We start from the raw sequence: 24,600 nt of genomic DNA, 5'->3' as shown, positions 1-24,600 counted from the left end.
CACCCCCTCAGGTCCCCAGCGGGGTGTGAGGGAGTGCCTGGGTGGGCACCACGGCATGTGCCAGCCGGGGCGGAGGCCAGCAGTGAGCTCTGGCTGCAGCCGGGCACACCAGGCTGCAAAGGGGGACACGGTGGCCGTACAGAACCGCCAGCTCCCACGGCACGGCCCGGGGGCACCCCCGCCCCGCCGCGGCTGCTGAGGGCTGCCCACACCCAACATGGCGGCGGGCGCGGCCTCACGGGCACGCCCCCACACGCGGGGCTGGGCCGGGGTCCCGCGAGGTTTCGGGGTGCTGCGGGAGCAGCCGCGTCGCTGTGGTGACGGGACGCGAGCCCTCCGCCCATCGGGGAAGCCGCAGGTTCGAGCCCCGGTGCCGCACGGTGCCCCGGCGGGCTCCCGGTGAGGGGCTGCAGGATCACCCCGGGATCTGGGAGGGCCTCCAGAGCTGTCGGTGAGGGGCTGCAGGGGCAGGAGAGCTTCCAGGCCCGTGGGTGAGAGGCTGTAGGTGTACCCCAGGTCGGGAGGAGCCCCGGGACCGTCGGTGAGGGGCTGCAGGACCATACCAGGGTGAGAGGAGCCCCGAGCCCATCAGTGCTGCCCTGAGGGGGCTGCCAGGCCCTAGGGGTGTGAGGCGAGGGGGCCATGGGGAGCCCTGAGGGAATCCTGAGGGATTTACAAACCTGAGGAGCAGATGGAGCCAGGTCCCCACGGCATTTGGGAGCCATGAGGGGATGGGCTGGTGGCCCCCGGCCTTTGGCCCATGGTGTCACCATGGTCTTAAAAAAGGAGTAAAAGAGAGCTAGGGATGTTCTGGGAGCCGAGAGCAGCCTGGCACAACAAACCTTTCCTGGGAGCTGCAGCTGGGTGAAGCTTACAGAGATGGATAATTTTCACATTTTTCCCAGTCCTCCCCCTGCACCTCGTGAGAGATTCGTCACTGCCAAAGCCCTCTGCTTTCAATGGTGTTTTGACAGCCAAGCCCTGAATAGCATTTGCAACCAGCACTGCTGTGTCCTGCAGAGGTATCTGGGAGAGGAATGGAGCAGTTTCATATTTCTTTCCTCATTCTTTCTCCTGCAGAGCCATGGAGGTCCCTGCGGGGCTGCCTGGTGGGAAGGAGCCCGCTCTTCCCAGTGTGTCACAGCCAATACCAGTACATATCACAGTCGTGAATGCGCAGGACCTGGTAAAGTTCTGAAAATATCTCTACTAATTTAATAAAAAAGGCCAGAGCAATTCTGTGTGCACAGGAATCCCCTGTGAGAGCAGGTGGGGGGGTGATAAGCCTGAAGGAAGGAGTGATGGGGGTATCAGGAGTTCAGCAATGCTTCACTGTGGCTTCCTCCTCCCTCCTGAGAAGTTCACACAAAGGAAAAAGCTTGTGAGGCACATCAATTGGGGAACACACCTCCCTAGCAGCAGGCCAGAAATACTGGGGTGAAATGTACCTCTCTGCCTCCTCTAACTATATGGAAATGGCAGGTTTTTTAAGCAGAACACAGCAAAAATGGGATCAGTGAGACAAAATCCTGTGAAAGGACCTCACCTTGGGTGTAAAACCAGATTTTCATCCCAGCTCCAGCTGTTTAAATCATATTGAAAGCAATAGGGTGGCTCTGGTTTTAAAAAGGCAGTGGATCCAGTTCAAGGCTATGAGCTGGTGCCAATCAAACCACCACTGCTGTGATTTCCATGTGATGCACCCAGCTGTCCTTAGAGTCTTCCAGAGGAACTGGCATTTGGGAGGGAATGTGGAGGAGAAGCTCAGCTCCTGCTGCAAGCAGAAAAAAAATGCAAATCCCTGCTTCTGCTCCAGCAGCAGACAGAAAAAGCAATCCAAAAGCACCTGCTTGAGGCTTTCACATTGTAGTATTGAAGTACCTCTTACACTGATGGATTCAGCAAACAGCAGCTTAGGTGAGGTATGAGGTGAGAGGAGGATAAACAATGCTGGGAAGAAAAGACTCCTGGATTGATTGCATCTGGAATGTTGCTTTGTGGTTCTGATTGCTCCACCGTGAGAAAGGGCTGGACTAAAAGGGGGGAGGTTACAAAAGGGCAATAATCACAGCAACAATATGAAAAAAAATCTGTCTGTAAGAATGTGGAATCCACTTCTAGCTATAAGTGTGGAATCTGCTTAATTAGAGGCAATGTAGGGAAGGATGAGAGAGGAGTCTTGGATAATTAATGGTACAGGGAAAGGTTAATTGGATTCTTCTGTTTAGCCATTCATAGAATGTATGCTCAAGGAGACAGTGAGAAGGGCTGAAAATTAAAACCAAGTGAAAGAGATCTCTTTTTGTTTAAGAACTAGCATGGAACTAATTACCCCAGTGACAGGGAGAGAGGGAGCTGAGGGTGGGTTAGGCATCCCTGTGGCTCAGCACTAAGGAAAAGCAGGGTTTGGGTACAATGGTCCTTGTGTTCAGCCACTGCTCTGTGGACTGAGAGCTAACCTGTGTTTCTGCTGCAGAGAGCCCTTTGGTACTGCTGTGGATGTGCCCAGTGCTGCCCATGTGGGTCCCCACTGCCACATGCTGTGCCCTCACTGCCCCTCTCCAGCCCTGTTTAAACCCCTCTGTTTAGACACTTGAAATTCAAAGTAAAATCTGAATCTCCTCATCTCTGATTAAAGCAAGTGGTATAACAACAATTGCAGAGCTCACAAAGGACTTGCTGGAGCCCTTCCTTTGATTTCACAGAATCACAAAATCATTTAGGTTGGAAAAGGCTTCTAAAACCATCAAGTCCAACCTTTAACCCAGCACTGCCAAGGACGCCACTAAAGTGTGTTCCCAAGTGCCACATGCACGTGTCTTATGAACACTTGCAGGGATGAGAACTCCCCCACTTCCCTGAGGAACCTGTCCCAGTGCCTGACTGCCCGTACAGTGAAGAAATTTTCCCTAATAGCCAACCTAAACCTCTTAGGTGGCACAACTTGAGGCTGTTTTCTCTTGTCCATTTCAGGACATTCTGCAGCACATGATATCCACAGGTGTCCTGTGAGCTCATCCTTCTAGCTCAAGAGCTGCTTTCTTAGGAGACAGCAAAGGTCTCAAGCTTCCTGGAAGTACAAAAATATCAGTGGAGTATTTTGGGATTTGTTTTAGATGTATCTTTCCTGAGATGAAGCTTGAACCTCTCTATCTCCCCTGCCACAGCTCCTGATAATCTTTGGGGCATCACAGCATGGTGAAACAGGAAATTTCCCTCCTAAAGACAGGGAATGGTGAGGTCTCAGTGTGGCCAAGCTCTGCTCCTGCTCCCCATTCCTGTGGTGGAACAGACCCCCACAAGTGAGCCCTGTCCTGGTCACTGACCCAAGCTGCTGCCAGAGGAACTCTGATCCTGGGATGCTGCTGCAGAGCCAGCTGCTTACTGAGCTCTTTTTTTGACAGAAAACTCTCAAAAGCAGTGTGCTGGTTACGTTGGTGCGTGTGGAGTACAATGGAGCAGTCCTGGGAGACTCCTCCAAGACTCATGTCCTGCCAGATGGGACAGCAGAATATGACTTCAGCACCAGCTTTGAGTGCAGCCCTGATGGACCCAACCCCTTGGATGTCCTTGTGCAGAAACCACTGCTCTGTAAGTAGCTGGTGCCAGATGTCCCACCTTGGAGCTGGGTGCTGTCACTGCAGGTGTCACTAGTTCAGGAATAGCACTTCAGCAGCAGTGGTGGGAGGCACTCAGCACTTGTCCATCTCTGCCAGCTGGAAGAATCTCCTTTCATGTTGGCCCATGCTCCTTTGGCTTTGCTGTGCTTGCCAGCCTTGAGAGGGGAAGAGGAGCATGTGCCAGAGCTCACACAGACCCTCCCTGGTGCCTGACCTGCTGGTCCAAGAAATTCTGCCAGTTTCTCTCTTTTTATCTCCCTAGTGACAGTGCTAGAAGTGGGGCCAAAGGAGAGGAAAAAACCTGAGAAAATCACTCCTCTTGCCCAGGCTGTGGTGGACCTTCTACCTCTGCTGCAAGGTACAACATTGAGTTTCACAGCCTCCATGACCACTCCTTGCTCCCTGGCACTTTCTGATCTCCGCTTATATTTATCTCCTTTGGACAAAGTGACCTTCATAGCTCTGCAAAATCTGACTCGGGGGACAGAGGGTAGCTCAGCATTCAGAATCAGACCATGATTTTGCCTCATGTACATTGTCCCTGCCCATGGCAGGGGGCTGGAACAAGATTATCCTTAAGGTCCCTTCCAACCCAAATAATTCCATGGCTATGATTCTTTGCAGAGGGTCTCACTTCAGGCTGTTCTCATTCCTGTTTGTTCCCAGGAGTGCGTTCACTGAAGGTCTTTGCTCCTTTGTATGCAGTGCCTGCCTCCCCATCAGAGATGCTTCACCCTGAGGCCACGGTATGTGGAATTTGGAACTGTTCCTTCCCTCATTCATCTCTCTGCTGCTTTTTAGTGGGAGGGAGAACATGACTCAGCTGCCTGGCTCATCACGGATGTGGTACAGCCCTATATGTTACAGGCTTGGAGGCCTTTCCCGCTCCCTCTGACGTCTGTCCCTACTTCCCTCTGATAGGTGAGGTCGTGCTGGGAAATGTTAATGTGTGCAGCCACCCAATTGCTTTGCAAAAAATAACAAAGATGGAAAGCACAGTGCTGAAAACCCCCAAAAAGGCAATGGCAGGGTCACCTGCCCAGCTTTATTACCCTTCCTTTATGCAGATAAAATGTCTGAGTCCATTTATTGTACAAACTCCTACTGCCTTTCCTTATTCATTCAGCAGGTTGCAAAGTACCCAGTGACTAAAACAGAGAATGAAGTATGAGGCTGGGAAACTGTGTCCAATTTTGCTCCTGAGCCTGCCCGCAGTGAGCACCGGGAGCGAACTGGAGGGGTGGATATCCCATTAACAGCTCTGTGTTTAGGAAGAGTTCACAGTGAGCAAAGTGGGGGGGCACTCATTAGGGAGGACAGGTAATAAATGCTGACCAGCTGGTTTTCCCTCACACACCATCCATCTAGGGCTGGGACAGGTAATTAAAGGCTGCACACCAGAGCATGGAGATAGGGCAGAGGCAAAGCTCTCTGAGTCACCAGGGGAAAAGCATCATTTTCCACCCTTGATGTTCTTTCTCTGTGGCTCCTTTCATGAGACCCTGCCTCTTTCTCCACAGCTCATTTTATGAGACCCTTGGGGCATGTGCCATACCTCAGCCAGGCTGTGATTTAAACAAATACCACAGCTGAGCCAAATTGGTCCTGAAATTCCTTTGCTGTGTTGGGCTGTTTTCTTCTATATCAGAGATGAGGCACAAGATAACATTATATGTTCTGGCCTTGGGTTTCTGCTTGCTTCTCCCTAAGAGCAGGCAAGTTATAATTGTCTGTTTACTGGCTCAACTTTGTCTGTCTCACAGGGTGGCCTTGAAGTGATAGTGAGCACCAAAGAGCTCCTGCTCTCTGCCACCCAGTTCTCAAGTGGGAACCTCCTGAGCATCACGCTGGAGGCAGCTTATTCTGTTCCTACAGCCTTTACCTGTGACACCCAGCAAAACTACATGGCTTGCTTGCAAATACCAGCAGCTGGTGAGGTGAGAATGGTCCAGGCACAGTCACAGGGGGTTTGGCTGAGTTTGGGTTGTTCTTCCACCCCATGGAACAAGTGTCCAGGCACGTGGGGTGCACAGCTTCCGTGCTTGTGCACCAGCAGCCTTTGTTGGGAGGGATCAGAGTTTCTGTGGTGTGATGTGTTTCTTTAACACAAACAAAGGTCTGTTTGGAAAGATTTGGATTCAAACTGGCAGGGTTTTTTCCACGCGGCTCTTTATTTTTATTCCATCCTTTGTATGTGTGTGGTGGAGTGCATTTTCCTAGCCAGGCACCCTGTACTGTTCTTTTGCTTTGTTATCCCAGCTTGGAGCAGCTGGCTCTTGCTCCTGCTCCTGTTAGAAATGCAAATCCTTTGTTTTTCATGTCTCTCTAGAAAGAATTGCCATTACTTTTCAAGAATGGCATCCTGAAGGCTGATGGTGAAAAAGAACCATTGCCCCGGCCCAAAAACTGGCCCATTGGCCCCCTCCTGGCCCCTGGTGCTCTGAACATACCTGACTCCTTCATTGTTGGTGGGCCCTATGAGGATGAGGATGGAGAGCTCACAAAAAGTGAGGTGAGGAAGGACTGGCAAGTTTGGAAGAGAACCAGGAGGGACTGAGAGATTTGATATGAGGGGGAGGTGGGTTCCCCTGGGGCAGCAGACATGCTGACATACTGCTGGAGACATCCCAAGGGAAAATGTGGCAGGTCTGGTCCCAGAAAACACCCACACTGAGCTGGGAGCTGTTGTCTCCCATGAGCCGGGCACTTAATGCTGATGGTGCCTCCAGGAAAGGTCGTGAGCCTCCCTGCGGGGCTGGCCTGGCTATGGGCACTTGGACACCTCTGTCTGACTCACATTCTCTCCTGGGGACACTTCTGAGGACAATGCAGGCTGTGGACTTTGCTGTCCTGGCTTTGACTGCATGCTGTTTCTCACAGGACAGGGAATTCAGGATCCAGGCTGAGAGCAGGAAGAGAATCGTGTGGGACACGGAAAGGCGCTGTTTCCTGGACACTGCTGCAGTGGCTCTGTAAGGAACCTGAGCATCCCACCCCAGAACATGCTCAGAATGACCTGAGGCAAGGAGCTGCAACATACAGCTTGGACCTTGGACCACTTAGGGGTCAAACTGTGGCTCTGCCTCATCTCCCATGGCTGCTGTCTCTTGGCCACAAGTGTTCACCTGAGCAAGGGCACAGCTCTTGAAGTGCCTTGAACTGCTGGCAGCAGCTTTGTTCTGCTGTGCTGGGAGATGAATTGGCTGGAGCTGCTGCCTCCAGGCCACAAATGCTCTCTCCTGCTGCCAGCAGCTGGGGCTGGGGGCTGGTCCCTCCATTGTTTGAAGGAAGGGACAGAGTTATGGTGAGCAGACATGGAGTAGAGTGGCGTGCACAGCTCTCCTCTGAGCTGCTAATTAAGATTTTACTGAATCCCAAATACGTTCAAACCTTTCACTCCATGTAGGCACTCTTCATTTGCTTTTTTATTGGATAAGTGTTGCCTTTAGCAGCTCCAGATACGCTCAAGATCAGGATGAGTGTTCCATTTATCTTCAAATCCTGCTATTTTCTGGCCTCAGCTGCATCATGGCTGTGCATTTCACAGCCAAATTACTCCTTGTGTAGAAATACTCACTTGTATCTTATTTGATTTTTAAAATTCTTTTCCCTAAACATCCATCCACCTTCCTGCTGGTGTCAGAGTCACCAGCCACATTGAATGCAAGCTCAGGATCCACTTGCTCTGTACAATTCAGTTTTTATACCAAAGTTAATCACATTCCTTCTTACTTATTTCTGAAGTAACCAAGGGAGAGAGAAAACCCAGTGTGTTGTTCTCACAGTTGTTTTAAAGCTGGCTGTGCCATAAATGCACACAGCAGTGGGTAGAGGAGAAAATGTACTGAGCCTGCCCCAAAACGCAGTGTTCCCATGGCCTGAGGGTGTTTGCTGAGGGAATAGGGTGAAGCAAACCCAAGAGGGGCTGCTGGGGCACAAAGGAGGGTGGTGGGGCTCTCCAGCTGGGTTTCTGCAGCTCCTCAGTGAATCCTGCATCTGCTTTGTGCCCAGCCTGCAGAAGCGCATTGCTGAGTGCCGCTACTGGCCCGTGGAGGTCTGCAGGATGTACGTACCCTCAGCTGGCAAAGGGAAAATCACCAAAATTGACAAGGTAAAAGTGGGGTCTGGCTGGTGGAGTAGCATTGCATTATCAGGCATTTTCCTCTTGAGACCTTTGTGATACCAAAATCAGCCTTGAAGCTGCCAAAGTGAGTCAGAGAGCAGGAGGGCTTGTGAAAAATCAGCTTTACAGGGCTGTTAAATAGATACAGGGTCATATTTTTTTGTTATAGCTCTCACTGATGGTCTGTAGTAGCTTACTGGAAAAAGGACAGGGAGAGGGTGGCTTTTAAAATCACAGAATAGTTTGGATTGGAAGGGACCCCAGACTCCATCTTCTTCCAACCCCCTGCCACGGGCAGGGACATTTTCCACTAGACCAGGTTTCTCAGAGGCTTGTCCAGCCTGGCTTTGAAGAGAATTAAAAGTAATTCACTGAGCTGATCTTTATCCAGTGGGGTTTTGGAACAGCTTGAAAAAGTTCATGCATTCTTTTTCAGGCTGCAGATAAGTTATGCTTTTGCATCTAAACCAGGGTGGTTTAACAAAGAAACAGCTCCTTAGAGAATGGTTCTGCTCCTGGCAGCTGGTTGTGTGAGAGCTCCTAATCTATCCCAGGACAAAGCCATACGAGTTGGTGTAAATCCCTTTCAGCACTCACCAGTGCCAGGATTTTGCAGTTCTGATGATCCTTCCAGCCAGGCCTCCCACACCTCCTCAGCCACTTGGTTTCTGTCCAGCCTGAGCTGCACAACTCTGGTAGTGTCACCTGGATTTCTAACTACACAGCTGATGATCTTTCAGCTGTATCTCAACAAGACCACCCTGAGGAACAGCAGAGTGCAGGAATTAGAAAAGCTACCCCACGGGGGTTGGGATAAAATTAATATTCTGCATATGGAATGGCTCCAGTGTATTCATCCAGGTTGTCTCGGCTGCGTGCCAGTGACAGAAGCATGGGCTCATCAGGTGCATCAGTTTGCTGTGTGGCCTCCTCTTAATGAGATTGGTGACCTTGTTCCCTTAAGGAGAATAACAGCCTGTTCAGGATCTCAGTACCTTGCTCTGTGTTTCCAGGGAGATGAGGACAAGCAGATTGCCTTCCATGGCGTGGCATATGTCAACATGGTGCATTTGCTGTGCCCTGGGGTGAAGCAGATCCGAGGGGCCTTCCGTGTCTTTAACTACGAGGACAGTGAGGTGTTTGAGAAGGTGAGAGCAGCAGGCTCTGCTCCAGCTCTGCAGCTGGGTTTGCACTGAGGGGTTGGGAGCAGGGACAGTGGACAGAGGGTGTTTGGGAGCAGGCAGGGTGGACAGAGGGTGTTTGGGAGCAGGCAGGGTGGACAGAGGGTGTTTGGGATCAGGCAGTGTGGACAGAGGGTGTTTGGGAGCAGGCAGGGTGGATGGCAGTGTTTGGGAGCAGGGACAGTGGACAGAGGGTATTTGGGAGCAGGCAAGGTGGACAGAGGGTGTTTGGGAGCAGGCAGGGTGGATGGCAGTGTTTGGGAGCAGGGACAGTGGACAGAGGGTGTTTGGGAGTAGGGACAGTGGACAGAGGGTGTTTGGGAGCAGGCAGGGTGGACAGAGGGTGTTTGGGAGCAGGCAGGGTGGACAGTGTGCTAATTGGAGATGGATCTGAACCTTGAGTGCCCTTCTGGTGATGGAGAAAAGTAATGATACAAGCTTTTAGACACAGATTTCTCCAAGGCAGGAGATTTCTGGGGAGGTGAGCAGGTCTGGGGACTGAGAAAGGCTTGAAACCTCACTCCACTCCCTCCTCTGCCAGCATGCTCCACTCTCCCCAGTCTGGAACATGGGCAACTGTGTTGCTGGGAAGAGCAAACAGTGGCTTTAAAAGGATCGTGTTACCCCCAGCAACCACCAAAAAAGCTGTCACTGGAGCTCTTTCAGCTTTAGCTCATCGAGGTTTATTTATCTTTGCATTTTTCCCTCTCTGTTACTAAGAGTGACAGTTACATCTCCATTTTCCCACAGTCTGTCCCTCCTAGAACAGACCTGAGTTTGTTTCAGGATGGCAGATGCACAGCCTTGTTTTACCACCCGTGTTCCCTGTGGGGCTGTGGTCCAGGTGCCAGGCCCAGGTGAATTCCAGCCCTTCTCCTGACTCCCTGTTCCCACTGGCTGCTGCAGAGCTGGGCTGGGCACGAGTGTGTCTGCTGGGCTCTGCTTCCCTGCCATGAATAATGACCCCTTGGCTGCACAATGCTGCTTGTCCTGTGCCATTTATCTGTCAGAAGTGAAGTCCTTCTCATTCTCCAGATGTTTTGGGTTGCCTCTTGGTCTAAGTTTTCCTGCTGCTGCTCCATCCTCTCCCCAGGATCCCCATAACTCTTGCTAGCCCAGTTCGTGTAACCAGGATGTGTGGGAGGGAGCAGCCTGCCTAGGTGGTCAAACACTGTGTAAACACACAGTCTGACTAACCTGTTCCTTGCAATTCCCTGGTGGGTGTCAGGGAAGCTGCTCCACACCAGAAAATGAGCTGGGAGGCAAGAGATGCTGTCAGGCAGGTGGAGAGCCCCAAAAATGTGTGGAGCAGGCCTGGTGAGAGTAGCCAGATTCATCCAGCAGCCCTCATCAGCAGGCAAGTCCATAGCTGTGAGGCAGGTCCAGGATCCCACCAGGAATTCAGGATCATGGATTTGGGTTTCAGCATGTTCACCACATGTCTCAGGCAAAGATCAAGGGCCAGTCCTCAGTGAAAACACGGCTCTTTGAGGGAAGAGACCCCCACTGAGTCTCACAGTCTAACCTGAGGCAGCTACACAGGATCAAAACTGGCCTGGAGCACCAGCAGCTGAACTCTAGGAGGAGAGAATGAAGTTAAAACTTCTTAATGCGTTTAAGACTGTAACAGTGTATTTTGTGGCAAGAGTGGTCAAGGCAAAAAAGTGAGGAAGCCTGCTTAGTCCCTTGATTCTCTCTGTTGCCTCTATTTTTCAGACCAAAATTCAGCACAGTATTTTCCGGGATCACAGGTCACAGCTCAGTCTGGCCAGGGAAGTGTTGCGGTCCTCTCCTGTTTCCAAAGCTGCTCCCAGTAAGGCTCAGAAGGAAGAGAAAGATCTGGGTACAACGGTAAGGCCTGGGGAGGCTCATGGCACCATGGCTGCTCTGTTTCTGTGTCACAGGAAGTTGGGATATGCAGGATGGATGCTGTGTTGCCTCAGCCAGCTGAGAGATACTCATTATCCTAGACTCATAGAATCTCAACATGAAGGGATCCACAAGCATCATGAGTCCAGCTCCCGGTCATGCACAGACACCCCAGCAATCCCACCCTGTGCCTGACAGTGTTGTCCAAACACTCCTGGAGCTCTGGTAGCCTTGGGTTCGTGACAGTGCCCAGCCACCCTCTGGGGGAAGAATCTTTCCCTGATATCCAGCCTAATCCATCCCTGGCACAGCTTCAGCCATTCCCTCAGGTCCTGTCACTGGTCACAGAGAGCAGAGATTGGAGCTGCTCCTTGTAAGGAAGCTGCTGCTTTCCCTTATCTGAAGCCTTAGGACATGCTGCCTGAACAAATGTGCCATCTCACACCCTGAACTTGCAAAGATTCGAGATTTATTGAGTCTGAAACAAGAGACATCTTTTCTTTTTCCTAATAGTTACTCAAGCCATCCAAAATTCAGTTGTCAGATGGCACTGGAGAATCTGAAAATGTCACAAATCTCAGCCTTGAAGGACAGGTAATTATGTCTCTCCAAAGAGAAGGAGAGTCTGGAGAGCATCACTGTGCTGGTGTCTCACACCTTTCACACAATTAAATTCCTCAAGAGTGAGTTGGACAAGGGATGTTTTACATAAATGCTGTCCCAGAGTTCTTCCAGTGATGTCCACTTGGAGAGCGGACTGGCACTGGGCTAGAAGGTCTCTGTAAATTGTCAGGCATTTATTTAAATTATCCCTTCATATTTTGATTTCTTCCTCTGGAATGCAGATTCATTCTGCAGGCAGATTGATTACCTGGGCTCTCTCCTTTTCCCTAGCCTGGTTTCTCGAGCTAGATTTTGCTGCTGTAACTCATTCTGAGGGTGGGTTATAAAACAAGCTGGATCTCTGCAGTTTGGAGATCTGTGGCTGTGTGCTCAGTATTTCACTGTGCCAGCACTGGCTGCAGACAGCACGACACAGGGAGCAATGTTTATCTCCACAGCAATATAACGAGGCAGGAACATTCCTGGTGATGGAGATAAAGCTGGACAGGCCCTTGGTCCCAAAGCGGCTGCGGGAGGAGCTCGTCCGGCGGTGCGTAAGGATGGGTTGTGGGGCTGACAGATCCTCTCTGCAGCATGGAGAGAGGCTTGCACAGCAAACCCCCCTTGGAATACTCCATGAAGAGGGACTGAGACAAAGCCCACAGGAATCAGGGGGAGGATTTGGCCAGATTGCTTTAGACATGGCATCTGGTGTGTTGGGAAAACACTTGTTCATCCCAGCTGGCATCTCCCTGCCATTCCTCTCAAAACAAGAGACACCAGAGCAGCACAGCAGTGTCTGTGTTCCTGTCTGGGCTTTGTTTCCCTCTAATCCCCATGTGCTTGCCTCTTGCATGTGATGTTCAGTGGCTTGGTCAGACCTGGCCACCAGCATGGGCTGCCCTGGGTACTGCTGCTGTTGCTTCACCAGAGCATTGTCTCATTTTTAGCTTTCCAGAAGCTTTCTCACAATGTTTTACCCATTCCTCAGCTTTTATGTTAGCTTTCATGTCATTCTGCTGCAGAGCTGCTCTTTCATCTCTGCTGCTTTGAGACTTCCAGTTCCTGTCCAGTGGGAGCCCTGCTGTGTTATGGGTTAGAAAGGCATAAAACATCTAATCTATGGAATGAAAAATAGAAAATGTAGCAGATTAATAAGGAATAAGAGGTGCAGGTTTATGTCTCTCTCAAACAGAAATATCATCCATTCATTGAAGGTATGTGTGTTGTCCTCACTGCTCCCTGCTGTCTTCCAGGAGGAACAGGCTGAGGAAGGTGAACCTCTCTTAGAACAGACCTTTTCCTGGCCTATTTTACACATTTCTACTGTTCTGTGGATTCAGTGTAACTCCCCCTTGTTCATCTGCTTGTGTGCACCTGAACAAGGCCTGTGGCACCTTGGTTTAGTGGGATGGATCGTGTTTTGAGGACTGAGGGAGTTCTGGTGTCCAGCAAGCAGGAAATGTTAAAAAAAAAAAAAAAAAAAGTTCATTAAGGCTGGTTTGGCACCAGGGATTTTAATCCAGAATCCCCAAATGATTCAATTTGCAAGAGACCCCTGAAGGTCACCTAGTCCAATGTCCATGTTCAAGTGAGGTTCCCCAGAGCACGTTACTCTGTGTCCAGATGGTTTTTGGATATATCCAGGGAAGGAGACTCCACAGAGAATCCTGCTCCAGTGCTCAGCCACCCTCACCTTAATAAAGTCTTAGTTAAAAAGATGCTAATGAAAAGATGAAAGGTCATTTTACCTCCAGCAGAGGCCCAGGCAGGGCTGTGTGGTGTCTGGGGGTCTGAGGTTGGTGGCTGGGGGTCGATGTGTGGCCAAGGGATGAGGTGCCACAGCCAAACCAGGCGATGTTGGAGCTGATGGATCAGGTGGTCTGGGGTGTTTAGTGACCAAATTCTACAGAGCTTTCCTCAGGCTGGTTCCTTCCTTACAGGAAGCTCCAAGATACAGCTCTGCTGCTCCAGGAGAGCAGTTTGGGTTAGCAATAATGTTAACCCTGTCATGACAAACCACAACCATCAGTTGTAGGGACCTGTTTCACTCTTGGTCTGAGGCTTCAGGGTTCCTGCCAGGTGCCTGTGAGGTGTCTCACGGACACACTGGCAGGGTGGAGCCCTCACACTACACAAGCCAACATCCCTGGCAGTGGATCTGCTGATCTCTTCTCTGCTCTCACTGACAGGATCAAGGAGCTGATTCCTCCCCGCCCTGCGCTGCCCCCCCGGACGGAAGGAGCCAGGAAGGTACGTGTGAGAGCCTGTGGCCTTGTCACCATTCTGCCACCCCACCCTGCCTCATCCCTCTCACACAACAGAGTCTTCATTCTCAGCCCACAGTAACATGGAGATGAGGTTTGAAGAGGACAGGGGTGCAGGGCCACAAAGGTGGTGAGGGGTCTAGAAGGGAATAGGGCAATATAAGGAGTGGTGGGGTCACTTGGAATGTTCAGCCTGGAGAAGAGAGACTGAGGGTAGAGCTCATTGGGGTCTGCAGCTTCCTCACAAGGGGCAGCTTCAATCTCTGTGATCAGTGACAGGACCCAAGGCAACAGCTGGAGCTGTGTCAGGAGAGGTTTTAATGGATATTAGGAAAAGAGTGGCTGGGGCACTGCCCAGGCTCCCCAGGGAATGGGCACGGCCCTGAGGCTGCCAGAGCTCCAGGAGTGTTTGGACAACACTCTCAGGGATGCACAGGGTGGGATTGTTGGGGTGTCTATGCAGGGCCAGGAGTTGGACTCAGTCCTTGTGGATCCCTTCCAATTCAACATATTCTATGAAATACACAGAAAAGGAAACTTCTGTATGTGTTATTCCCCTAGCAGTGTGCCTTGGGAACTATTCACCACTTGTGTTCACATCCCATTCAGAGGGAAGAGATGGAGCAAAAGGAGGGAAGGCAGCCATGGGGGATGTTTGGAAGGAAATGAGGTGCTGGGAAAAGAGGCTACCAGAACCTTACATTTATATCCTGGTTAGTCTCAACAGTTTCTTGTCTCAGACCAGCCCCTGTACTTCGTCAGACTCAGACAAACCTGAAGAGAATCAGCCCTGACCTTTCTCAGGTCACCAAGAATTTTTGAGGATCAAGATTATGAAGATTACAGGTTTTGCTGAAGAGGGCTGGCCATGGGTTTCAAGGCTCCCAGTAAATGAGATATATTTTACTCACAGCCAATTATATTGCTGTTGGAGAGATAGCAGTGACTGGAATACTGGGTTGTGATGGAAAATCCTAGCAGGAAGGAGCTCTTTTATGTTTACCTGCAGATATTTTCTCAGCCCTTAGGCATGGACAGGATGTGTGACAGACTAATTGAGACTTGAGTCAGGTGGAGTTAATGGGAGGCGTGGGCTGTGGCAAATCAAATACATATCAAGGTTGATTGCATAAGTGGCTTGTGAAATTTATTTATTTCTTTCCTAGGTGGTGGAAGATTATCACAAACGTGTCACCAGCATTGCTGTTGACATCCTGAGGGAATACCATGAGCTTTTTGGGAAGCAGCTGCCTGACCAGGGAACGATGGACCACGAAACCCTGGAGGAACAAAAGCGTCAGCTCAACTACGAGCTCAACACCTCTGGGAAATATTTTGCTTTTAAGGAACAGCTTAAGGTGAAGACTCCTTTGTGATTTTTGCTTCCCTACTTGTTTTGTCCTGACAGTTTCTCAGTGAGGAACTGCTGCTCCATGGTGATCACTCAGGACAATGTGGTGCTCCAGAATCCTTTCCTGCCACCTGGAGCTGTTGAACTGGGCACTGAGAGAACAGGATTCCCCTCTAATAGGGGGCACCAAGCTGCTTTGGTCCCACACCAAGAGAACACTTCTATCAGTGGGAGCTACTCATGTCCAATTGCTCATAACCTGAGAAAGGCAAAGGTGGCTGCTCTCACATTCCCAGTCTGCCCCAGCAGGGAAAGGTGGTTCCACTCTCTCAGCTGCTCAGCCTCAGCCACACTTTTCCTGGAGACCCCCTCTCCTTTCTGAGGAGATGAGCCATCCACATGCTGTCCCTAAAGGCTGTGTCAGGGAGGTGGGAAAGGAAATCCTCCTTGCTTGCTTTTTTTTTGCTTTTATCAATGCTGGGCTGGATTTATTTCCCAGAACTAAGCTGGAGCTACAGGCTCTGTCTGATTACAGAGCTGGTGGGGGGCACAGGGGGGAACCTGCCTTGTCCAATGTCCCTTGTCTCCACAGTATTCTGTGGTGAAGATTGTGAGGGAGAAATACTTGAAGACCACAGCGTTTGAGACCAAGGAGCAGCTCCAGGAATTCCTCAGTGAGCTTTACGTGTACCTTGTGGACCACATGCACATTGCCCTCAACAAGGTATTGGGAAATCTGGGTTACTCGGGCCATGGCTTCACTGTGGGTCCAGGACAGGGGAAGGATTTTTGCCTTCAAGACAGAAGCAGGCTCATGCTTTCATCTGCTGGAGCTGTCACATGTGGACCGTGAGCCACACTCGAGGCAGGGATCCAGTGCCTTTGTATCCCACAGCTCAAAATCCTGATGGTGGGATAGGTGCCACAGGTAAAGCTGCTGTAGCTGGCACATGGTGAGGGTGGCTGGGCAGAGCAGGAGCTGGGCTCACCAGTGAGTGGTCCCTCTGAAGTTTGTCATCACCTTGATGTAGGGAATGCTGTGAATGATCATAGAACCACAGACAGGTTTGGGTTGGAAGGGACTTTAAAGCTCATCTCATCCCTGCCATGGGCAGGGAAAACTTCCACTGTCCCAGGCTGCTCCAGGCCCCATCCAGCCTGGCCTTGGACACTTCCAGGGATCCAGGGGCAGCCACAGCTTCTCTGGGCACCCTGTGCCAGGGCCTGCCCACCCTCACAGGAAAGAATTCCTTTCCAATATCCAACCCTGCCCTCTGACAGTGGAAGCCATTCCCTGTGTCCTGTCACTCCATGTCCTTGTAAAAGCTGATACTGCCCTGTGCCTGTGTGACAGAGGTACCTGGGAATGACAGAAGTGTGTCCCACCACAAAACACCTTGCCCTTCCCAGTGCCCAGCCCCAGCCATACTGGTCTGTACTGGGTGCAGTGCTGGCGTGGGACCTGCTGCCACACTGGGATCACATGAACCACTCTTCCCTTCCCCAGGGCTAACACTGTCTCCTTCCCTACCAGCTCCTGTCTGGGGAAGATGTTTCTCCTGCCCCTCCACCCTGCACAACCAGGAAGCAGCTCTGGCTCTTTGCTCGTGAAGCTGAAGCCAACAAGGACTTCAAACTGGCCTCTCTCTTCTACAAGCAGGTAAAGGAGCCCCAGCTCTTTCCTGCCATCACCTGTGTGGCCTGGCACAGCATCACAATGGGGCCACTGCTCACGGCTCAGGCAGCCCGTGGTGGAGGGAGGAAGGAGCTGCGTGTCACCGGGATACTCAGGCTGAATGGGAGGGATTTCCCAGGGAGATGCTGCTCTCTGCAGGATGTGAAACTGTCCCTGGCCAGGTCACCGAGGACTCCAGCCTCGAGGCCAGGGGAAATGGGATGTGCTGGGTCAGTTCTGGGGCCATTGGGCTCTAGGAGGTGTCAGCTGAAGCTGGAGGACACGTGTTAGGTGGAGAAGGCTTAGAGGAAGTGGGCTTTCAGCACAATCCCGTTTAGGGGACACCCTTTGCATGTGACAGACAAGGGCTTGTTTCCTGCTCAGCTGGGCTGGGGTGGCCAGGGAAGCCATGGGCATTCTAGAACTGCCTCCCCAGTCCATGGCATGTGCTGATCCTGACTCCAGTGGTCTCTGTTGTCCAGAGAATAGCTCGGGACCAGCGCAGCATCCAGTCCTGGCTGGACTATGGAGCCTTCTGCCTCCTGTACGAGGATGCCACCAAAGCCCAGGAGTGCTTCCAGCAGGCCCTTTGTCTGGACCGCCAGCACATCCAAAGGTGCTAAGTGCTTCTGGTGGGTGGGTGGGGAGAGTGTGGAGTGTATCCCCCACACCACTGCTGGGGCTGCAAGGCTGACTGCTCTGCCCCTGCCCCAGCTTGCTGCTCTGTGGGATTGTGGCTGTCAAGCTGCAGCACTATGAAGAGGCAGAGATTTTCTTTGAGGATGCCTGCTGCTTGGAGCCATCCAGCATCATAGCCTGGACCCTCTCAGGTACAAAACCAAGCCAGTCTGGTGCCCAAGGTATTCCTGTAGATCCAAGCATTGTTCCTGCCCCCGGTCCTCTTCTCCCTGCTCCAAGCTGAGGACTAAGAGAAGGATTTTGTTTCCTTTGGGTCTGCTGACGCTGCTCTCTCCCCCACAGGTTTGTTTTATGAGCTGCAGAATAATGATATTCAAGCAGAAAGGAACTTCCGTGAGGCTAAGAAGCTCCTGCGAGTGCAGCTTGAGGAGGAGAGGAAAATCCTTGAGGCTGCTGAGGGAGAAGGGAAAAAGCCCAGTTCTCCTAGCACAGACCCAGGTAACAGGAAAACCCAGGAGCTTCCCTGACACCAAGCAGGGGCTTGGAGCAGTGTGGTGAATAGTGGAAGCAGAGGAGAGTTTTTAAGAGGAGAAGCAGAAGGGGTAAAGGTAGAAGATGTGGACAGTGAGCTAGAACAGAATTCCACAGAAGCTGTCACTGTGAGTTCCCAACACAGCTTGGAAAGCCCTGCCTCACCAATCCAAAGGGCAAACCAGCTGCTTGGCAATGACCCCGAGGCCAAGACCTCCTTTGGAGCCCCTCTGAGTCCAGCCTGAACTGAGACTGAGTCCCAAATATTTGGCCAGGCTGCAGGAAATGCTGACTGGCTTTATTTGTAACGTTATCACCACTCATGCACAGTGCCTCAGGCAGGCAGGCTCGTGACACATGTGGGTTTTTGTCCCTTCTGATTATGAGGAAAGGGATATTCATAGAATCATGGCATGACTAAGGCTGGAAAGGACCTCCAAGATCATCGAGTCCAACTGTTAACCCAGCACTGCTGTGTTCATCACTAGCTCATGTCCCCACCTGTCACATCCACACAGCTTTTGAACATTTCCAGGGATGGGGACTCCACCACTGCCCTGGGCAGCTGTGCCAATGCCTGACCACCCTTTCTGTGAATAAAGTTTTTGCTGTCACTGAACCTCCCTGGTGCAACTTGAGGCTGTTTCCTCTTATCCTGCCTCATTTATACCTGTTTCTGGCTTCACGTGGTAATCTTGTGCTCAAAACCCCAGCCCCAGGTATTGCCTCCTGCAAATAAATTTCTTCCCAGCTTTGAAAACCTGATAGCTATTTTATACATACATACATACATACATATATATATATATGTTTTTGTTTGGTTTGGTTTTGGGTTTTTTTTGTGGAATCATGTTCTAAATGGGGAAATTTGTGGCTTTCCAGCTAATGGTTGTTGGGGGTTTCATTCCAGAGAAGATTCCAGATGGCTCACCTGACAAACCACCAGAAGTCGTGGAGTGTGTGACACCCAAGGAAGAGGCAGCAGCACTGCAGGAAGCCCCAGAAGGTCTGGGAATGGGGATGTGGAGAGCTGGGAGATGGTCCTGTGGGAATAGTGGGGAGTAATGTGGGAGCAATGAGCCATGGCCCCCGTGATGCCAAGGCCTGTTGTCTCTCCTGAGCCAGGGAATCTGCAGGCAGAGCAGGTTCACCCCGATTTTTAGAGCAGCACATCTCAGGATGGACAGACAGCAGGTGAATGCAGCTCTCTCCCTCATGTCACTGCACCCTGCACCTTCCTTTTCTTCCTCCTGAGATGCCAGCTCTTAAAATGTCCCTAGGGATCCCCTCTGGTTGTGTGGTGTGGGATTTGCCTCCTCCACAGCCCAGTGGTTGTGGAAATGGCAGTTCTGGGTGCCTCAGGGCCTCCTGGTTGGTTTGGGGGAGGCAGGAGCCTCACTGTCTCGTTGTCGTTGACAAGCATAATTCCTACATTTCCACCTTTTTCCTCTGGGTTTGGACTGGAAAATTAGTGGGTGAAGAGCGTAATTTCTTTTCAGATCTCCTACAAAACTTAAGCCCTTCAGAAAGAAATGCTGAGTTAATCTCTGCTTCAGCCTCCTCTGCCACCTCCTGGGTTTTGCTCCATGTTGCAGGGATTTTTCTGTCCCCACTGGGATCTCAGGTCCTGCTTTGGCTCCAGAAATAGAGATCCCACTTTGGGACTGACTGAGACACATTTTCTTGCAGCACCATGTCCTGCTCCAGGACCTCAGCCACCTCCCTGCACAATCTTCATGAAGACAGTGGAATTCCTGATGAAAGTCAATGCTGTCCAGGTCAGTTTAACAGGGAGTGGAGGAATGGGAAGGGAGGTTGGTTTATTCCCAAAGAGCTCCAGCCAGCCCCTTTCTTGGCCTCAGGGAATGAGCCATGGCTACTCCAGAGGCTGAGCACAAGAGGGAGCAAAGCCACCACTGCCCAGAGATGCAGAAGTGTGGCCAGGCAGAGTATTGAGCCCACAATGCTGGCTGTGGACACACAGCCCAGCACTGCCTGCTGCAGAGGGAACAGCCAGCTCAGAAATTGTACAGGGTGCTCTTCCCTGTGCTTTCAGAGATGGGATCCATTATTGTGATGCTGCCAAGATGCCTGAACTCCTTTGATTCAGACACTTGTGTATGTTAGAGTGATTTTTGTATCAACTGTAGAATGTGCCTGTCCCACCAAGTCATCTCTGGGACCTCTCTGGTTGCCACATTGTGCTGCCTGCCTAAATCTGACATGGCAGAGAGAGATGCTTAAAGCAAAACACAACTAAACAGAATTCTGGAATGGTTTGGTTTGGCAGGGAACTGGAAGTCCATCTCATTTCAACCCCCTGCTATGGGCAGAGACACCTTCCACTAGACCAGGGACACCTTCCACTAGACCAACATTCAAAATAGGGGAAAAAGAAATTTCCTTTGTGTTTTCTGCTCATGGAAGTCAGAGAGGTGTCAGTCAGCTCTCCTGCCCTGTCCTGCTCTGGTGTCCATGGTGTCCCTGCTCCCTTAACCACCACCTGTGCTGTTCCTCACAGTTTGTTCACAAGGCACTGGCCCACGAGCTGCTTCAGGGAGGCCCCACCTTTGCCTATTACCTGGCACTGGCCTGGACCCACCTGCTGGAGGAAGATTTCCCCAGATGTGAGGAATGTCTGTGCGAGGCCATTCGGATCAACCCCATGGTAATTGCCATGCAGTGCCAGTGTGTGTGTGAGCCCAGAGCCCCTGCTTCATTTCCACTTTACCATTCCAGTGCTAGTCCAGAGCATTTCAGTGGGAGGGCAGTCACACCAGGCTGTGGCTGCAGCACTGCTCTCTTTGTTATCCCATCGTCACTCACTCCCTGCACAGGCAGGCAGCATCTCAGAGCCTGTCTCTGCCTTTCCCTCTGCAGCATCTGCCTCTCTCTTCTCTCTGAATAGGTATATCCTGATCCTCTCTCCCTGTGTGGGGGAGTCAGGTTCTGTTTCATTACAAACAAGGTTGCTATTGAGCTCTCTGCAAGGAAGATGGCTTTGGGGAGGCAGGTTGAAAGGAAGGCAGGGGGAAGATGACACCTGGGAATGCTGTGTGCAGGGAGCTGGAGGGGGATCCCATTGCTGGTGTCCTGTAGGCAGCCCACAGACTTTAACTCTCCATAAACCCTGCCCTGATATCACAGAATCATAGAATTGTTTAGGTTGGAAAAGCCCTTTAAGATCATCAAAACCAACCATTCCCCAGCACTACCATGTTCACAATTAAACCATGTGCCCAGGTGCCACATCACATGGCTTTTAAATCCCTCCAGGGATGGTGACTCCACCACTGCCCTGGGCAGCTGTGCCAGTGCCTGACCACCGTTTCAGTGAAGATATTTTCCAGTCTGAATCTGTCCTGGCATAACTTGAGGCTGTTTCCTCTTATCCTGTCCCTCATTCTCTATGAGCACAGCCCAACACCACCCCACCACCCCCAATCTCCCAGCTGTCCTATCAGGGAGTTGTGCAGAGCCAGAAGGGCCCCCCTGAGCCTCCTTTTCTCCAGGCTGAGCCCCTTTCCAAGCTCCCTCAGCTGCTCCTGCTGCTCCAGCCCCTTCCCAGCTCTGTTCCCTTCCCTGGACACGCTCCAGCTTCTCAGGGTCCTTCCTGAATTGAAGAGCCCACAGCTGGACACAGCACTGGAGCTGTGCCTTCCCCAGGGCCACAAGCACTGCCCTGCTCCTGCTCCTGCCCCTGCTCCTGCCCCTGCCCCTGCCCCTGCCATGGCTGACACAGGCCAGGGACCTTTGGCCTTCTGGCCCACCTGGGCACACCTGGCTCAGGTTCAGCCACTGCCAGACAGCAGCCTCAGGTCCTTCCTTTCCCACCAGGCAGCTTCCAGCCACACCATCCCCAGCCTGGAGCACTGCACAGGGAGTTGTTGTGATAATACAATTAAACACTGCTCAGCTCCTCCTTTCTGCTGCTTGCAGTGTCCCAGCCCCCCTCTCAGGTGTTTCTCTCATCCGTGTCTCACTCCTGGTGTTTGGTGCACAGAATCCAAATGTCTGGGCTCAGAAAGGGCACCTGTGCTACCTGCAGAAGGACTTTGACAAAGCAAAGGATTGCTACGAGCGAGTCATCAGCTTTGTGGAGGATGCTGTGGATATACACTTTGTCTACCTGCGCCTGGGCTCCATCTACCTGGAAGAAAAAGAGGTGAGGAGCCAGCAGGGCTGTGGAGGGGAAGTTACCACAAAACAAATCACTCCTCCAGCAGCAGTGGGGACAGTGGGTGTCCCCATGGAAACCCTGTCTGTGGAGTGATGTGATGGTGCAGAGGGATGTGTGTGTGTCTCTCCTGGCAGTACGGCCGGGCCAAGCAGATCTTCCTGCTCGCCTGTGATAACTCTGCCTCCTGTCTCACCTGGCTGGGCGTGGGCATCGCTTGCTACAGGGTGAGTGCTGCTGCCTTCATGTCCTCTGGGCTTCAGCTGGTGGCACAGGGCTGGCTTTTGCAGCATCCCCTTGTTCAAAGCAACGCTTGGCTGCCTGTGAGCCTGTGCTCCCAAAGGCCATCATGTCCTGTGTGCTGTGACAGCCCCAGCGTGGCATCCGGATGGTGTCACCTTCAGCCCCTGCTCTGGGAACAGACATCCTTTCCCCTCATCCCAGCTCCTGCCAGCACCTCCTTCCCCAGATTGGCAAACAATCTGTGCTCTGCTCCAAGTTCCTGACCTGCATGTCACCACCGAGGCACTGAGTGGGATGTCAGCAGGGAGGAATTTCGGTGCTTTCCCTGTCCAAGGGAATCCAGCACTTCTGAAGGGCTGCCAAAGACACCCTACCACCAGCAGTGCAGTATCTCCCCAGGGGACACCTTGCCAGGCTCCACCAAGGGAGTTCAGCTGAGGAAGCAATCAGGGAAGGAATTTGAACTTCTGTTTCCCCCCTGGCCAAATCTTTACCTCCTGGGAGGCTGTGGAATCAGGTCAGGGAGGTGAGTGGTGGGCTGCCTGCTCCGAGCTGCTGCTCAGCAAGAATAGGGAGCAGGAACACAGCCATGTTTCCTCATGGAGCTGGGTCAGTCCGTTCCTCAAGGTGAAGGGGTTTGTGCTGCTTTCCTTACAGCTGGAGGCCAGTTTAGAAATAGTGTGTGATCCCACACACTGGGAAGCTCCTGCTCCAGACTGGAGATCTGGATGCTCTGGCACTGAGAATTACTCCATGTCTGTGCCCTAAATCCTTTCCCCTGCATTTCTCTCAGGGAAGCCCTCTTAGGAGCTTCTGTTGCACTGATTTCTTCTGCTCTTAGAGCAATCCCAGTTCAATTTGGACCTCTTTCTGCCTGCTCTTTGTCATTTGTCCATGCCTCTCCTTCTCTCCCTCAAGCTGGAAGAGATGCTGGAAGCAGAAGATGCTCTCTCTGAAGCCAATGCCCTAAATAACACCAACGCTGAAGTGTGGGGATATCTCGCCCTCATCTGCCTGCAGGTGAGTGCCCAGCCCCTGCCAGCCTGATGGACTGGGGCTTTATGGGGGGGGTTTATTGGGCTGGGTGGGGGGTTGGCATCTGCTCATGAATCTGAAGAGCTGGTGTAGAGCTCTGTGATAAAAGGTTTGGGGGCTGTTCTAGGGGGAAGCTTGGGAAATCCAAGTGCTTGGATGGCAAAAGCAGCACCCTGAGGTGCTGACTGCCCCAGGGTGTGTCCTCCCTGCTGAGCTTCTTATAAATCTCATTTCACGGGGATCCCATGTCTTTCCTGGGGTGCTGGCCACTGCTGAGGCACCCTAAATCCTGGGGCCAGTATTGGGCCCCTTCATGACAAGACAGACACTGGGGGGCTGGAGCGTGTCCAGGGAAGGGAACAGAGCTGGGAAGGGGCTGGAGCAGCAGGAGCAGCTGAGGGAGCTGGAAAGGGGCTCAGCCTGGAGAAAAGGAGGCTCAGGGGGCCCTTCTGGCTCTGCACAACTCCCTGACAGGAGGGGACAGCCGGGGGGAGTTGGGCTCTGCTCCCAGGGAACAGGGACAGGAGGAGAGGAAACAGCCTCAAGTTGTGCCAGGAGAGGTTTAGGTTGGATATTTGGAATATTCCTTCATGGAAAGGGTGGTCAGGCCCTGGCACAGCTGCCCAGGGCAGTGGTGGAGTCACCATCCCTGGGAGGGATTTAAAAGCCATGTGGATGTGGCACCTGAGGTCACGGTTTAGTCGTGGCCTTGAAAGTGCTGAGGGAATGGGTGGATTTGATGGTGTCGGGGGTCTTTTCGTGCCTAACCCACCCCACGATTTTCTCCCCGGTGCGGTGCGCAGGGCGGGCGGCAGCTGGAGGCAGAGCAGTGCTACAAATACACCGTCAAGGTTCGTGTCCGTGCCCTGGGGGCTGCAGGCAGCACGCACCGCTCACCCTGCTCCCTGCCGAGCTGGGAGTGCGGCGGTGCCGCGGGACGATCCCGGTCCCGCGGGTGTCGCAGCCGAGCCACCGAACAGCCCCTGATCCCCCGGGCAGCCCCGCCCGGCCCGGCCCGGCCCTCACCCCGCTCCCCTTGCCCGCAGCTCGGCCTGCAGAACGACGCGCTGCTGCGGGAGATCCGCGCCGCACAGCAACGCTTCGGCTTCGGCGACCCTTCTCTCTGAGCCCCGGGCACATAAAGTCACCCCGGGCACATAAAGTCACCCCGGGCCGAGCGCTCGTGCCCGCCTCTGTCGCGATCGTGTCGCGACCGCGGGGAGGGGCAGGGGGCGTGGTCAGAACTCGGGGGCGTGGGGGGGGGGGCGGGGCTCGATCACGTGATA

At 52.4% G+C, this 24,600-nt stretch overlaps 1 protein-coding gene across 1 annotated transcript; it reads left to right on the top strand.

Moving 5' to 3' along the window:
• The first annotated feature begins 337 nt into the window (after window positions 1–337).
• On the top strand, window positions 338–24,486 carry CFAP70 (cilia and flagella associated protein 70). The gene is made up of 27 exons (XM_058849625.1): window positions 338–451; window positions 1,081–1,186; window positions 3,405–3,591; window positions 3,883–3,978; window positions 4,287–4,366; window positions 5,384–5,557; window positions 5,950–6,132; window positions 6,501–6,592; window positions 7,632–7,731; window positions 8,757–8,891; window positions 10,641–10,775; window positions 11,855–11,946; window positions 13,589–13,649; window positions 14,830–15,021; window positions 15,607–15,738; window positions 16,549–16,674; window positions 17,172–17,305; window positions 17,404–17,519; window positions 17,671–17,826; window positions 18,770–18,865; window positions 19,549–19,637; window positions 20,381–20,527; window positions 21,863–22,024; window positions 22,174–22,263; window positions 23,198–23,299; window positions 24,118–24,165; window positions 24,361–24,486. The coding sequence occupies exons 2-27, from the start codon at window positions 1,085–1,087 to the stop codon at window positions 24,439–24,441; spliced, it is 3,108 nt and encodes a 1,035-aa protein (XP_058705608.1). The 5' UTR covers window positions 338–451; window positions 1,081–1,084; the 3' UTR covers window positions 24,442–24,486.
• Window positions 24,487–24,600: the final 114 nt, after the last annotated feature.

The sequence above is a fragment of the Poecile atricapillus genome, chromosome 14 (assembly GCF_030490865.1).
Source record: "Poecile atricapillus isolate bPoeAtr1 chromosome 14, bPoeAtr1.hap1, whole genome shotgun sequence".
Taxonomy (NCBI): domain Eukaryota; kingdom Metazoa; phylum Chordata; class Aves; order Passeriformes; family Paridae; genus Poecile; species Poecile atricapillus.
This window is presented reverse-complemented; position numbering and strand designations above follow the sequence as displayed.